Source organism: Pristis pectinata, chromosome 17 (assembly GCF_009764475.1).
Source record: "Pristis pectinata isolate sPriPec2 chromosome 17, sPriPec2.1.pri, whole genome shotgun sequence".
In the NCBI taxonomy this organism is placed as follows: Eukaryota; Metazoa; Chordata; class Chondrichthyes; order Rhinopristiformes; family Pristidae; genus Pristis; species Pristis pectinata.
This window is the reverse complement of record NC_067421.1, coordinates 5,815,847-5,832,675: the sequence shown is the minus strand read 5'-3', so window position 1 is coordinate 5,832,675 and position 16,829 is coordinate 5,815,847. Positions and strand designations below refer to the sequence as shown.

Below are 16,829 nucleotides of genomic sequence, written 5' to 3'. Positions count from 1 at the left end.
TGGGGTGAAGGGCCGTGAGTGAGAGAGTGGTAATGAGGGAGCGGTAGTGAGGGACTGTGAGTGAGGGACGGCAGGGCTCAGTGCCTGGGCCCTGCTGTAGGTGGGACCCTCACAGGCCGGTGTGGGGGAGGCAGTGCCGGAGTGGGACGTGGGCTCAGATCTCCACCACGTACATCAGCGACTGGGACAGGAGAACCAAGTGTAAAATGTCCAGGTTTGCCAATGACACAAAACGAAGGACTGAGAGCTGTGAGGGGGATGAAAAGAGGCTTCCGGGCGATTTAGACGTCGAGTGAGCGGGCAGACAAGGCTGTTCCTGTGTAATGTGGATAAAGGTGCAGTCACCCACTTCGGGGGAGGAACAGAGTATTGCTGAATGGGGGTAGAAGGGAGCTGATGGTGTAAACACCAGTCACTGATGTCTGGGTGCAGCGAGAGGTGAAGACGGCACGTGGTATGTTGGCCTTCAGTGCAGAGGTTTGACGACAGGAGGTTGCTGCAGTGATACAGGGCCTTGGTGAGACCACTCCCAGCACTGTGTGCAGTCTGGTCAAAGTCAAAGGCGAGTTTATTGTCACACGCACAAGTCCATGTGTGCACAGGGGCAATGAAAAACTCACTTGCAGCAGCATCACAGGCACATAGCATCAGATCGGTCATATCTGAGGGAGGTATGATGCTATGTGCCTGAGATAGTCGGAAGCTTTTCCCCAGGGCTGAAATGGTGGCCACAAGAGGACATAGGTTTAAGGTGCTGGGGAGTAGGTATAGAGGAGATGTCAGGGGTAAGTTTTTTACTCAGAGAGTGGTGAGTGCGTGGAATGGGCTGCCGGAAACGGCAGTGGAGGCGGATACTATAGGGTCTTTTAAGAGACTGTTAGACAGGTACATGGAGCTGAGTAAAATAGAGGGCTATGGGTAAGCCTAGTAATTTCTAAGGTAGGGACATGTTCGGCACAGTTTTGTGGGCCAAAGGGCCTGAATTGTGCTGTAGGTTTTCTATGTTTCTAGATACTTGCCATCGAGGGAGTGCAGTGAGGGATCACCGGACTGTTCCTGGGATGACAGGGCAGTACGAAGAGGAATTGTGTTCACTGGGTTAGAAGAAGGGACCTCACTGGAGGGTACAAAATTCTGACAGGGCTCGACAGGTTGGACGTGGAGAGGATGTTGCCCTGGCTGGGGAGTGTCAGACAAGGGCTCGCATCTCAGGATATGGGGTAGGATATTTCAGAAGACCCTTTGGCCCATCATGGCCATGCCATCCATCAAGCACCCATTTATACAACGTTATTGCAGTTGGATATCCTCGGGACTCGGGCAGTGCTGGACCAGCACATTTCCAGACTGTTGGATGTTAATCCTGGCAAACCCCAACACTCTTTACTTACACTTTTCATGCATTACACAGCAGTATGGTGAATTTTCCAGTGAAGCCGGTGAGTTCACAGGAGGGAGGAAATAGAACCAGGTGAGTTTCAGCTTGTATAAACTGGAACATAGAAGTACTGCGGACCCTGGCTCCGGCTAAACCTGCCCACATTCCTGGCCCCTGGTCCCAGCCCCCTGGTCTCCTCGGCCCTGTGATCTCCCCGGCCCCATGGGCCCCTGGTCTCCCCTCACTCTGGACGAGTGGATGAGCCAGATTGGGATTTCTAAAGAAAATCCGATGCTGGACCACTCGGGTTTTACACCAATCCTTCGCTAATCCCATGTTATTCTCCCCACATTCCCACCAACTCCCCCGATTCTACCCCTCACCTACACACTAGGGGCAATTTAAAGCAGCCAATTAAGCTACCAACCAATTTGGGATGTGGGAGGAAACCAGAGCACCTGGGGAAACCCACACGGTCACAGGGAGAACGTGCAAACTCCACACAGACAGCGCCCGAGGTCAGGCTCGAACCCAGGTCTCTGGAGCTGCGAGGCAGCAGCTCTACTGGCTGTGTCACAGCCTTGGCCTGTGACTACAGCTCTGAGACTTAGGACAGAGATGAGGAGACATTTGTTCACCCAGAGGTGTGATCCTTCATAATTCCTCAGCACAGAGTGTGGTGCAACCCGGTTATTGCCAGCATACAGATCTCTGTGGAGTGTGTATGGGGAATTGATAGCTTTGCTAAAGCTATCGAACTCCGGACACCAGATGTCTGTCTGTTTTCTCTCGCTCTCTCTTTCACTCTCTTGCACTCTCCCTCTTGCACTCCCTCGCTCTCTCGCACTCTCACGCACACTCTCATGCACACACACTCTCTCTCTCGCTCTCTCTCTCTCTTGCTCTCTCTCTCTCTCTCTCTCAAACACTCTCTAATCCTTTCCCACTCACAATCAATCTCTATAAATCTGTATCACCCGCTGGGATTAACAGGGATCACCACAGCTGTGTAGCTTCAAGCTGTGGAGTCCCTTCAGATCTCCCTCACTGGCAGACGCGACCCTTTGTGACATTTTCAACCTGCTCAGGGCGAGCAGACAGCCGGGGCTGACGAATGAGAGGCCAGGGGCTCCCGGCGGTGACTCGGGATGCCCACTACCCATGGCTGAGTACTGCCGTTGAAGAAGATGCCCTGATGCATGCACACATTAAGCACGTCACAGTAAATTAATTACAAAATACTGTGCACATTTAAAGAGAGAGTCTGGCATTTTCCACATTAAGCACTGCTGGAAGAGAGAGGCCGGAGGATTTCACCAGGGCTACATGCACTGAAGAGAGAGGCCGGAGTATTTCTGTCACATTGAGCAACACTATGGGCCTCAGCCTTACACGTGTGTGCACTCTGCGTGCAGTGAGCTGAGAGGGGCAGGCTGTAGTGCTTTAGCTGCACTAAACCCTACCCAGAGAATGGTGTCTGCAGTCTCCTCCTCGATCTGTGGAGAGGGGTGGGAATGAACTTACCTGGCAGCTGATGCCCGACTCTGGAGTCAATTCTGATGCATCAGTCTGGTGTGCCGTGGATTCAGAATTGGTGTGAACTTCATTCTTGTCCAGTAGGTAAGCACCATCGGAATAGTGATGTACAGTCAATGTCTCCAGGAAAATGGAATTATTCCAGTTATAAAGTTGGAGGAACGTATTCATTGTGACCAAGGCTCGATGCCTTTCTTCCCGGACAGATGATAACTGTCTCAGCATCAGACTGGTGGCATTTGTTGAACAGCTGCCGATGCTCTTCAACAACTCTTGATCCTTCATTAGGGAGGCGCGGGAGCGTAGCGGTTAGCGCGACGCTATTACAGCGCCAGCGATCGGGGTTCGATTCCCGCCGCTGCCTGTCAGGAGGTTGTGCGTCCTCCCGCGTCTGCGTGGGTTTCCTCCGGGTGCTCCGGTTTCCTCCCACATTCCAAAGATGTACGGGTAGGTTAATTTGGGTTTAAAATGGGCGGCGCGGACTCGTTGGGCCGGAGGGACCTGTTACCACGCTGTAAAATAAAATTTAAAAATTTAAAAAATTCATCCTCGGGGCATCGGGACTGTTCAGCTCTGTGGTCAGGACGGTTCCTGCCTGGGGCCGCGGGGGAGGAGAACATTCTCCTCATCCCCCCTTGTTCCCTCTGTGCCTGCCACACCTCCCGTCGTCTCTCCACAGCTCCTTCCATTTCCTCTGGCTCACCCAGCCCATTACATTGTGGCTCTCATTGTGGACGCTGTAGGGTGTCCACATTAATATCTGCCTCATTGTTGGCCATCCTCAGGCCTTGGAGACCTTCGCTTGTCAAGGGGGCACTTGGATACACTTGGAACCCCCATTATTCACTGAGCTTGTCTCTCGCAGCCCTTCCTGTACATCCTTTGGGTGTTCCTCTCAACCTTCATCATGGCCACTGTATTCTCTAGCCATAGGTGAGGTCACCCTCCACTCGTTCCTGTTACAGGGGCTTCCTCCTGTACTCCTCGACCAGGCCAAGCCCCAAGGAGAAGATGCCCTCGACTGTTCTCGGTGGAGCCTGGATCGCTGTAAGGGGATGTTGCTCCCCTAGAAGAGGGTCGGGAGGTCACGATCCCAGCAGCGCTGTGAGGGACCCATGTTACCAGCTGCCGGAAGGTCGGTGGTTCAGTACCTGTCCTGCCACTCCCCAACCAGAAACTACAGGCAGTTACAGGAAGTACAGGCAGCCTGGATGTGGGTCAGGGAATCTGGCCCAAAGTGTCTGTAGGGGGATATTGATAGGTTAAGTGAGTGGGCAAAAGTTTGGCAGTGTGCAATGTTGGGAAATTTAGGGTTATCTAGTTTGGTGGGGAGAATAGCAAAGCAGGATATTGTTTAAAATCAAAGTTGACTTTATTGTCATATGCACACATACATGTGTGCACATGTGTGCACAGGTGTAATGAAAAACTTACAGCAGCATCACAGGCACAGAGCATCAGATAAGCAGCATTCACAAGAAAAGCATAAATTTAATATAAATTGTACACAATTTTTACAAGAACACAACTAGAACAAAAAGGGACAAAGTCCATTGTAGTTCAAAGTGGTCATAGTGTTGCTAAACTGATTAGGGTTGTGCTGGTTGGTTCAGGAACCGAGTGGTTGAAGGGAAGTAGCTGTTCCTGAACCTGGTGGTGTGGGACTTCAGGCTTCTGTACCTCCTGCCCGATGGGAGCTGCGAGAAGATGGCACGGCCCAGATGGTGGTAGAATGGAGAGGCTACAGGTGCTGTACAGAGGGATCTGGGGGAGTTCACACATGTACCAGTTAGGAAGGCGAGGGGAATGTACAGGCATAAATATAGGGCACCTCTCTACAACTGAGCAGGGTGTTGGTGAGACCGCGCTTGGGGACTACAGAGAGTTTTGGTCCCAAGTTTTCATTTACTTGCACTGGAGGCGGCTCAGAGAAAGTTAGCCAGGTTGGTTCCTGGGTTGAAGGGGCTGTCTTATGAGGGAAGGGTGAGCAGATTGGCTCGATAATTATCGGAGTTTAGGAGAAGGAGATGTGATCACATTGAAATACAGGATTCTAAAAGGTTGGGTGCTGGGTGGATGTTTCCCCTAGTGGGGGTATCTAGAACTGGGGGCAGAACTATAGGGCAAGGGGTTGCCCTTTCCAGATGGAGGTGAGAGGGGAATCTTTGGCACTGTTGAATCTTTGGAATTCTCTGTGCCCCCCCCCCCCAGAGAGGCAGAGTCACAGAATATCTTCCAGTGGGGAGAGAGACAGATTCTTGGACCATGGGGTTACGGGAACAGGAGAGGGAAGCCGCAGTCAAGATTGGATCGGCCGAGACCTTGCTGAGAGGTGGAGCAGTGTGCCGAGTCCTGAAATTAGGCTACCAGAACAATGCTCAGTGAGGGTAGATAAGATAAGATCTCTTTATTAGTCACATGTACATCGAAACACACAGTGAAATGCATCTTTTGCGTAGGGTGTTCTGGGGAGCAGCCCGCAAGTGTCGCCACGCTTCCGGCGCCAACATAGCACGCCCACAACTTCCTAACCCGTACGTCTTTGGGATGTGGGAGGAAACCGGAGCAAACCCACGCAGACACGGGGAGAACGTACAAACTCCTTACAGGCAGCAGCCAGGATTGAACCTGGGTCGCTGGCGCTGTAATAGCGTCACGCTAACCGCTACACTACCGTGCCCGCCCTAGGTAGAACAAATGACTGCTGTAAATGCAGTCAGAATCCTGGGTTTTATTCTGGCTAATTGAAAGGATCTATGAGTTATTAGAACCAGGAAGCTGGAGAGGGTGGGAGGAACTAGGGGGACAGGATCACAGGAGCAGAACAAACCATTTCGCCCCTCGAGCCTGTGCTCTCCTTCAATGAAATCAGTTGATCTGCCACCTCCCTCCGCCTGTCTACCTTTGACCCGTGAGGAGGTTATGAGGAGTGATTACAAAACGTGAATGAGGAGGAGAAACTTCTGAGGGAATGGAACAATGTCCTTGCACTGTGTCTGGAACAGTGGGACCAGAGGTAAGGCTGTGACAGAAGAGGGCATACATTGAAAGTCAGCTGTAGAAACATTCCTTCAGAGGTTGGTCAGGGTGTGAGTAAATCTCTCTGGGCTCATTCACTCAGATGAATTACTTTCAGGAAACGAATCACCCAGTGGGCTTTGCTGGAGTGGTCTCCCAACTGCTGTCCCGTTGCGTTAACCTTCACACCCCCGGAGACCGGGGCACCCGGTCCTCCCCTTCCCAGGTCACCACTTGGAATTGGGCTGGGACGGGGAGAGGGGGCGTTAGGCACCAGCATTTGGTTAGGGGCTGGTGCCAGGGGAGGACTGGCAGGGTGCAGAGGTCAGGGCCACCGGTCACCTACTTTCCACGACAGCCAGCAGAGCGTTGTGTCAAACTGGCAAATTTAATCGGATTTGTAAGCTTTAGCTCGAAAGAGGGCTTAAAGCAAATGGATCATGAGATTCTCATACAACTGTTCAGATTAAAACATTGTGCACCAAGTAATGCAGTGGTCAGCTGGTTATGGCACAGCAAGCTTGAAAATCAGAAACATTGTCGATGCTGGAAGTCTGAAATAAATGCCAGGAATCCTCAGCAGGTCAGGCAGCGTCTGTGGGGGGAGACACATCGTTAACATTTCAGGTCGATGACCCATTGTCAGACATGGGAATGTGGCAACAAGCAAGTGTCAAGTAGCGGAGAGGGTGGGGAAGAGGAGGATGGGACCAACGGAACATCACTGACAGGCGAGGCCAAGGTTGCTGTGGAGACAGAGTCATGGAGTTGTACAGCAGGGAAAAAGCCCCTTTGGCCCATACATTTCCACACCGACCAAGATGTATGTTCAAGCTAATCCCATTTCCCAGCACTTGGCCCATATCCCTCTAAATTATTGTCATCCATATACCTGTCCACATACTTCTTAAATGTATCAAATGTACCTGCCTCAACCACTTCATCTGGCGGCAGGTTCCATATATCTACCACCCGCAATGAAGAAAAAAAAAGTTGCCCGGCAGGTTCTTAGTAAACCTTTCACCTCTAACCTTAAAACTATGTCCTCTAGTTTTTGGTTCCCCAACCCTGGAAAAAAAGACCATTCATCGTATCTATGTTCATCATGATTTTATATACCTCTTTGTGATCATCCCTCAGTCTGCTACATTCCAGGAGTAAAGGCCCAGCCTGTCTAACCTCTCCCTATAACTCAGACAGTTGACTCCCAGCAACATTTTGCACCCTTTCCAGTTTAATCACATCCTTCCTATAACGGGGTGACCAAAGTGAACACAATACTCCAAGTGTGACCTCACCAACATCTTGTACAATCACAACATAACCACCCATCTTCTATATTCAATGCCCCAACTGATGAAGGCCAGTGTGCCAAAAGCCTCCTTCACTGCCCTGTCTACCTGTGACTCCACTGTAAGGGAACCCTGCACCTGTACTCCGAGGTCCCTCTGTTCTACAACAGTACCTGGGGCCTTCCGTTCAATGTAAAAGTCCTACCTTGATTTGTCCTTCCAAAATACATTTATTTGAATATCTGAATTTATTTGAATATCACACTTATCTGAATTAAACTCCATTTGCCATTCCTCAGCCCACCTACCCAGCTGATCAAGATCCCACTGCAATTCTCGATACTCCTCTTCACTGTCTACGATACTACTTATTTTTGTGTCACCTGCAAACTTACTAACTATTCCTCATATTTTCTCATCCAAATCGTTAATATAGATGACAATTAACAATGGGCCCAGCACCGACCCCTGGGACACACCACTAGTCACAGACCTTCAGTCTCAGAAACATCCTTCCACCATCGCCCTCTGTTTCCCACCATCCAACCAATGTTGTATCCAGTTTACCAGCTCTCCTTGGATGCCACGTGATCTAACCTTCCAGAGCAGCCGACCATGCGGAACCTTATCAAAAGCCTTACTGAAATCCATATATACTGCATCTACTGCCCACCCCTCATCAACCTTCCTCATCACTTCATCAAAAAACTCAGTCAAATCCATAATTCAAGATCTCCCACACACAAAGCCATGCTGGCTATCCCTAATCAACCCCTGCCTTTCCAAATGTAAGTATATTTTATCCCTCAGAATACTTTCCAGCAACTTACCTACCATGGATGTTAGGCAAATGGGTCTATAATTACCAGGTCTATCCTTATTGCCCTTCTTAAATAAAGGCACAACATTTTTCCAGCACCTCGCCAGAGGACAACAGTTGTGCATAAAGGCATTTGGTAGAGTAATGAGAGAAGTTTGAGAGAGAGTTTCCTTCTCTTTCTGTGTCCCTATTAATCCATAAACCAAATGGCGCTCTCTCTCTCTCTCTCGCTCTGTCGCTCTCGCTCTCTCTCGCTCTCTCTCGCTCTCTCTCCCCCTAATCACCCTCATCAACTGGATGAATTTATCACCTTGACAATCCTGGCCTCACCCTTTGTCCTTCCGCCCACCCCGCCATCCCTCACCACCTCTGCAGAAGGTGACAGATAGCCAGGACATGCCCAATTGAACTTCCGAGAGACCCTCATTGTGTTTCACGCTGGAAACTATGGATTTGTGATTGCATCACCATGGAAACAGTGCTGTTTCCACACACGTATTTTGGGAAACCAAGGACAAGTGGATTGAGTGCTGATGTCAGGGTAACTGTGAAGTACTGGGCTGGGTGAAGCTGTGGCTCTGAGCTCTGCTGCACTGGGATTCCTGGGTCAGGCCAGGTTTGTTCTGGACTGACTGTACAGATTGTGCACCATCGGCCCTCTTTGTGAGAGCAGGGTGGGAGAATCGACCTGGCCGTGTCCTTCCAGTGAACTGGGGGACCTGTCCCCAGCCGTCGCAACCAGACTGTCAGCAGCCCAGCCTGAGGGATGTTACTGCTCTTTTTTTTTCACAAAACGTTTATTCGTTAAAAACACTACAAAAAAACAACCAACAGCAAATACGCTACACCTAGTACAGAAAGAAACAACCCGGCCAAAACCAATACCCGCGCAACACTACGCCCGCTAATGTCACTGCTCTTCCCACACTGGCACAGTGGTCACGTTCCTGGAGTCCCAGGTTCAAACCCAACCAGCAGTAAGTTTCAATTCAGTCAACAATCTGGAACCTTCAAACAAGGGATTACTAAATGACGAGCATCCACAAAATTACTGGGTTGTTGCCAGACCCCACCTGGGTCACTGCTGTCCAACGGGGAGGGAATCTGCCACCCCCCCCCCCCCCCCCTTCTGCAGTGCTGTGGGCAGCTTTGAAGTGTGTGCCAGGAGCTGGAGTTGCCTTGCCTGTGGACGGGTGTATCTCATCAGCCTGCGTCTGATGTCAACTGTGTCCCATGTGTGAACAAACGCCCAGCTCTCCGGGTTCCACCCCAGTTATGTGACCAGGTCACCACATGCCTTCCGATTCTGTTGGTTGGCACTTCAACTCAACAACTGGTTCAGTTTGTTTGTTACTGGTGCTGGGATCACAGCACTGGACAGTCCTCCCTCTCTCTGTTACTGGTTCTTTCAGCAGGACCAAATGTTGCCTGGTTTTACGGATTGGGCTAAGCATTCCCAGTGGGATTGCTAGTTCTACTGGTAGTAGTTGGGGATTCCCATTCGCTCTGTCCCACAGTGGGAAGGTGAAGTGTGGGGAGAGGGGATGAAACTGTGGAAGGCACGGCTGCAGGCAGGAAGCAGTGAGGCCAAGTGTCAGCCCGTATGGTCAGGTGCGTTGTGGTGAACGTGGGGGACGTGACCGACACTGACCCAATGTACGCTTTAACCTGGACGTGACCACAGCTGCGGCTGGCAGATGCAGGGTTTGGAGGATGCCTTTAAATGGTGAGGGAGTGTCTCTAACCTCCGGCACAGATCCGAGTGTTCACAGCGTGGGAATCCCTCCCCTTCACCGATGTGGTCTCAGTACTGGGGGGATTGGATGCGGTAAACCCCAGCTATTTCAGATCACTTGGAGTACTGTGTCCAGTTCTGGTCGCCTCATTATAGGAAGGATGTGGAGGCGTTGGAAAGGGTGCAGAGGAGATTTACCAGGATGCTGCCTGGATTGGAGAGTATGGATTATGAGGAGAGACTAAGGGAGCTAGGGCTTTACTCTTTGGAGAGGAGGAGGATGAGGGGAGACATGATAGAGGTGTACAAAATATTAAGAGGAATAGGTAGAGTAGACAGCCAGTGCCTCTTTCCCAGGGCACCAGTGCTCAATACAAGAGGGCATGGCTTTAAGGCAATTGGGGGGAAGTTCAAGGGAGATGTCAGAGGGAGGTTTTTCACCCAGAGAGTGGTTGGTGCATGGGATGCACTGCCTGGGGTGGTGGTGGAGGCTGATACGTTGGTCAAGTTCAAGAGATTGTTAGATACGCATATGGAGGAATTTAAAATAGACGATATGTGGGAGGAAGGGGTTAGATAGTTTTAGGTGTGGTTTGAAGGTCGGCACAACATGGTGGGCCGAAGGGCCTGTATTGTGCTGTATTGTTCTATGATTCACTGTTCTCCCTGCCGGGGGATTCTCTGTGGATGATGGGCTCCAATCCCTTTGTGATGTGTTTGGAAAGGACGGGCTGGTACCATGAACATGCTGGAAGTTAGAAACAGGAAGGGAGCGATCACTATTGGGAGTATTTTGTAGGCCCCCAGTAGCCACCGGGACACTGAGGAGCAGATAAGTTGTGCAGATTTCGGAAAGGTGCAAAAATAACTGGGTTGTTGTCATGGGAGACTTCAACTTCCCTAATATTGATTGGCACCTCCTTAGTGTGAAAGGTTTAGATGAGACAGAATTTATTAGGTGTGTACAGGAAGGATTCCTGACGCAGTATGTGGACAGGCCGACTCGAGGAGAGGCCATGCTGGATCTAGTACTAGGGAATGAACCTGGTCAGGTGACAGACCTCTCGGTGGGCGAGCATTTCGGAGATAGTGACCACAACTCCCTGACCTTTAGCGTAGTCATGGACAGGGAGAGGAGCAGATAATATGAGAAAGTTTTTGACTGGGGGAGGGCTAATTATGACAGTATTAGGTAGGATCTTGGGAGCGTAAATTGGGAGCAGATGTTCTCAGGGAAATGCACAGAAGAAATGTGGAGGCTGTTTAGGAAATACTTACATGGGGTTCTGGAGAGGTTTGTCCCACTGAGACAGGGAAAGGCTGGTAGGGTGAAGGACGAGAGAGGTGAAATATTTAGTCAAGAGGAAGAAGGAAGCATACTTAAGCTTTAGGAAGCAAAAATCAGGCAGGGCTCTTGAGAATTATAAGGTAGCCAGGGAGGAACTTAAGAAGGGACTTAGGAGAGCTAGAAGGGGACGTGAGAAGGCCTTGGCGAGTAGGGTTAAGGAAACCACCAAGACGTTCTACACATAACGTGTGGAACAGGAGGGTGACTAGAGTGAGGGTAGGACCACTCAGGGATAAAGGGGAAAACATGTGCCTAGAGGCAGAGGAGGTAGGGAGGGGTCCTTAATGAATACTCTGCTTCAGTGTTCACCAGGGAGAGGGACTTTGACAAATGTGAGGTCAGCATAGAACAGGCTGGAGCATGTTGAGGTTAAGGTAGTGTTGGAGCTTCTGAAAAACATGAGGATAGATAAGTCCCCGGTACCGGATGGGATATACCCCAGGTTACCAGGGGAAGGGAGGGAAGAGATTGCTGGGGCGTTGACGATGATATTTGCGTCCTCCCTGGCCACAGGAGTGGTACCAGAGGATTGGAGGATGGCAAATGTTGTTCCCTTGTTCAAGAAATGTAACAGGGATAATCCTGGGAATTGTAGACTAGTGAATCTTACATCAGTGGTGGGCAAACTATTGGAGATGATTCTTAGGGACAGGATTTACGAGCATTTGGAGAAGCATAGTCTTATTAGGGATAGTCAGCATGGCTCTGTGAGGGGCAGGTCGTGCCTCATGAGCTTAATTGAATTTTCTGAGGAGGTGACAAAACAAATAGATGAAGGCAGAGCGGTGGATGTGGTGTATATGGACTTTAGTAAGGCATTTAACAAGGTTCCCCATGGTAGGCTCATCCAGAAAGTCAGGAGGCATGGGATCCACGGAGACTTGGCTGCATGGATTTGGAATTGGCTCACCCATAGAAGACAGACGGTGGTGGTAGATGGAGCATATTCTGCCTGGAGGACGGTGACCAGTGGTGTTCCGCAGGGATCTGTTCTGGGACCCCTGCTCATTGTGATTTTTATAAATGACTTGGATGAGGAAGTGGAGGGATGGGTTAGTAAGTTTGCAGATGACATGAAGGTTGGAGGGGTTGTGGATAGTGTAGAAGGTTGTCGTAGGTTGCAACGGGATATAGGCAGGATGGAGAAGTGGTAGATGGAGTTCAGTCCAGAAAAGTGTGAACTGATACACTTTGGAAGAACGAACATAAAGGCAGAGTACAAGGTTAATGGCCGGATTCTGAGCAGTGTGGAGGAACAGAGGGACCTTGGGGTCTAAGTCCATAGATCCCTCAAAGTTGCCGCGCAAGTTGATAGGGTGGTTAAGAAGGCGTATGGTGTGCTGCCCTTCATTAGTTGAAGTATTGAGTTAAGGAGCCACGAGGTAATGTTGCAGCTCTATAGAACTCTGGTTAGACCACACTTGGAGTATTGTGTTCAGTTCTGGTCGCCTCATTGTAGGAAGGATGTGGAAGCTTTAGAGAGGGTGCAGAGGAGATTTACCAGGATGCTGCCTGGATTAGAGAACATGTCTTATGAGGAAAGGTTGAGCGAGTTAGGGCTTTTCTCTTTGGAGCAATGCAGGATGAGAGGCAACTTGATAGAGGTGTATAAGGTTATGAGGGGCATAGACAGAGTGGACAGCCAGCACCTTTTCCCAGGGCAGCAATGGCCAATACCAGAGGACATCAGTTTAAGGTCAGAGGAGGAATGTTCAGGAGAGATGTCAGAGGTAGGTTTTTTACACAGAGAGTGGTGCGTGCCTGGAACACTCTGCCAGGGGTGGTGGGAGAGGCTGTTACGATAGGAACATTTAAAAGACTCTTAGATAGGCACATGGATGTAAGAAAAATGGAGGGTTATGTGCTGTGTAGGAGGGAAGGGGTAGATTGATCCTGGAGGAGGTGTTCATATAGTTGGGCACAACATCATGGGCCAGGGGCCCGTACTGTGCTGTACTGTTCCATGTTCTATGAATGACTATTGAAATAAACGTCAGAGGCTGAGGGGGATCCGATCAAAGTTCATAAAATGACGAGGGGCTTAGATAGGGTGGACAGAGTCTTGTTCTCAGGGTGGAAATGTCAAACATTAGAGGTTTAAGGTGAGAGTGGAAAGTTGAAAAGAGACTTATGAGGTAAGTTTTTTTACACGGAGAGTGGTGGGTGCCGGGACCAGGCTTCTGGGGACGGTAGTGGAGGCAGGTATGATGGTGGTGTTTAAGAGGCTGTTCGACAGACACGTGGACATGCAGGCAGTGGAGGGACATAGATCGTGTGCAGGCAGAAGGGATTTAATTTAATTTGGCATCATGGTCAGCACAGACATGGTGGGCCGAAGGGCCTGTTCCTGTGCTGTACAGTTCTGTGTTCCATGTTCTAACTGTCTACCTTTCCCTCTAGTTTAAAAACAGCTTTGCAGAAGAAAATTGGGAATGACTCGTTGGATCTGTCGGGAATGCCGCTGCCTCCCAGGGATGTTCAGCGCGTGGCCTACCACTTGCAGCTGAACCGAGACCACCTCACCTCCATCGACCTGAGCTTCACCGAGCTGACAGACGACAGCCTGCAGTTCCTGCTGCCTTTCCTGGCAGCCCTTCCCAAACTCACAAACCTGGCGCTGAACGGAAACCGCCTGACCAGGCTGATCCTCAAGGACATGACAGAGATGATGAAGGAGCCCAATGTCTTCCCAGCGCTGTCCTGGATTGACCTGGGCAACAATGCAGACATCTGCTCCATGCCCCAGCCCCTGCTGGTGGGGCTGCGCCGGCGGTGTAGTCTGCAGGGGGCACTGCCCACCATCCAGGAACACAGTGAGGGGCAGCCCAGTGACCAGGAGGGGGAGCATGGGGTCAGCCAATCCCAAGACCGGGAGCAGGGGGAGGTCAGCCAATCCCGAGAGGGGGAGCAGGGGGAGGTCAGCCAATCCCGAGAGGGGGAGCAGGGGGAGGTCAGCCAATCCCGAGAGGGGGAGCAGGGGGAGGTCAGCCAATCCCGAGAGCGGGAACAGGGGGAGGTCAGCCAATCCCGAGAGGGGGAACAGGGGGAGGTCAGCCAATCCCGAGAGGGGGAGCAGTGGATCAGCCAATCCAGAGAGGGGGAGCAGGAGGTCAGCCAATACCGAGAGAAGGAGCAGGGGGTCAGCCAATCCCGAGAGGAGCAGCTGGGGGTCAGCCAATCCCGAGAGGAGGAGCTGGGTGATGTTACCCAATCCCAAGAGGGGGTACAGGGGGTGGTCAGCCAATCCCAAGAGGAGGAGCCGGGCGACGTTACCCAATCCCGAGAGGAGGAGCCGGGCGACGTTACCCAATCCCAGGAGGAGGAGCAGGGGGTCAGCCGATCCCAGGAGGAGGAGCCGGGCGACGTTACCCAATCCCAGGAGGAGGAGCCGGGCGACGTTACCCAATCCCAGGAGGAGGAGCAGGGGGTCAGCCAATCCCAGGAGGAGGAGCCGGGCGACGTTACCCAATCCCAGGAGGAGGAGCAGGGGGTCAGCCAATCCCAGGAGGAGGAGCCGGGCGATGTTACCCAATCCCAGGAGGAGGAGCAGGGGGTCAGCCAATCCCAGGAGGAGGAGCCGGGCGACATTACCCAATCCCAGGAGGAGGAGCCGGGCGACGTTACCCAATCCCAGAAGGAGGAGCAGGGGGTCAACCAATCCCAGGAGGAGGAGCCGGGCGACGTTACCCAATCCCAGGAGGGGGATGGCAGCCCCTGGCAGGTGCTGCAGAGGGAGGCCGGTGCACAACAACACTGCCAGAGGTGACTGAGTGCGCGGGCGCCAGGGAGAGGCTGGAGCTTTGATAAATCCCTTCAGCAAAGAGGGAGACAGAAGCCCCGAGTCACCGGCAGACCGAAGCCTGCCAAAGCTCCCTGTTTCCCACCGGGTTGCCGGGGTGATGCTCCGGGCCAGGAATGGTGTTCCTCGAGCAGGGCCGGCTCACAGAGATGGAGACATCCCACCCCGTCAGCTCCCTCCAGGACAGAAGCAAATGCTGACTTTGATTTGGAATCCGGCTAAGGTCTAAAATCTGCAAGGCCGTGAGCTGAAGTGGCAGCCACGGGCAGGGCAGCAACCTACCCCCCGCACCTGAGCCAGGCAGCCGACGTGTCAGCCTTTGGTAACTACCGGACCAAGGAGGTGTCACTGTGACCCAGTGGGTTGTGTGGTGCAGACCTGCCACCTGGCTGGAGGAACTCCCTGTACAGGAGGTGCCAGGTTGATGCACCAATACTCCTTGTCAAGGCCAGCTGTGTGTCAACGTCACTAGCCTGTGCGTGCGTGTGTTGTGTGTGTGTGTGTGTGTGTGTACAAACAGCTGGATTCACCCAGATGTGCTCACTGCTGCCCCCTGTTTGAATTCCAATGTTGTGCGCCTGCGACCTGCTCCAGCTCTGTGTGGGGGGAGGCTCCAATGCCTCCCGAGTTGACCCCCGTCTCCTCCCCACTGAGCAAGACCTCCAGTTTACTGTTGCGGTGACTGCAGCGGTGTGAGGTGCCGGCAGTGTGGGAGGCCTCACGGGGCAGGTACACGCCTCCTGTTGCAGTGGCTGAGCCCAGTCCCCAGCTCTGCTCTCTGTGTGAAGTTGTCTTTTATTATTTTCCCGTTTAGATGTCTGTGTGCCGTTCTCATTAACATTTAGGTTTGAATGTTCACGGGCTACCTTTATGATTTGAGCACTGGACCCAGGATTCCTGCTCCGGTTTCCTCCCGGTTAGGAAGTTGTGGGCGTGCTATGTTGGCGCCGGAAGTGTGGCGACACTTGTGGGCTGCCCCCAGAGCACTCTACGCAAAAGGATGCATTTCACTGTGTGTTTCGATGTACATGTGACTAATAAAGAGATCTTATCTTATCCTCCCCCCTGTGCCGGGTGTTGGGCTGGGGAGGTCAGAGTGCTCGGAAACAGTGAGGCCCGTGAACCCTGCCTGTTGGTGTTGTCTGTGCTCAGGGGGAGCGGAGCACAGTGTTGGCACAGGGTGTCCCCGTCCCACAGAGGGCTCAGCTAACGCGGGTTCACCTCTCGCCCTCTGACAGTGCATCACTCCCTCGGTACTGCACTGGGAGGTCAGCCGGGGTGGGACCGTGACTAATCCTGCACCCCCACATTATGGTCCCGCTGCAAGGCTCAGTGTCGGAACACCTAGCCCGGAGATCTTCACTCCGTCACTCGAGTGACCCGCCCGGGGTCAGCGAGGAACAGCGAGAGTGGGAGTGCCGGCCCTTCCTCACCGGACCGGAGCTCGGAGCAGCAGCAGGAACACCACGGGCAGCAGTCCGCGGTCCAGGCACCCACCACCCCCCCCCCACTCCCACAGAGCCCAGCCCAGGGTGGGGGGGGGCCACAGCCACAGTCAGCCCAGCGGGGTCTGGATGGGGACAGAGAGGGGGATCGGGGATGGATGTGGGGACATGGGAACTGCAGATTCAGTGGGAGGGGTGGGGGACCACAGATTCAGTGGGAGGGGTGGGGGACCACAGATTCAGTGGGAGGGGTGGGGGGGGAGACCACAGTGCTGTGATCACTTGGTCCAGGGGTACATCGGGCCCTGACTGGTCCGGTGGGGTTTCAGGAGACAGAATGCACGATGCACGACATCGACATCCAGGGCCAAGTGATTGAACCTCCAGGGAGCCGAGGCTGGGACCCCGGTCTGAACTGACCCTGGGGTGAGGACAGTGTCCAGAATAGGAGGGCAGGT

General features: G+C 52.4%; 1 protein-coding gene across 1 annotated transcript in view; it reads left to right on the top strand.

The window, feature by feature from the left end:
- The window catches only part of LOC127579594 (adenylate cyclase, terminal-differentiation specific-like), a 34,803-nt gene extending 18,821 nt beyond the window's left edge, over nt 1-15,982 (top strand). The window contains exons 5-6 of the mRNA XM_052032485.1: nt 13,528-13,978; nt 14,144-15,982. Of these exons, the coding sequence (XP_051888445.1) occupies nt 13,528-13,978; nt 14,144-14,893 (1,201 nt within the window). The 3' untranslated portion in view covers nt 14,894-15,982. The remainder of the gene's footprint in view (nt 1-13,527; nt 13,979-14,143) is intronic.
- Nucleotides 15,983-16,829: the final 847 nt, after the last annotated feature.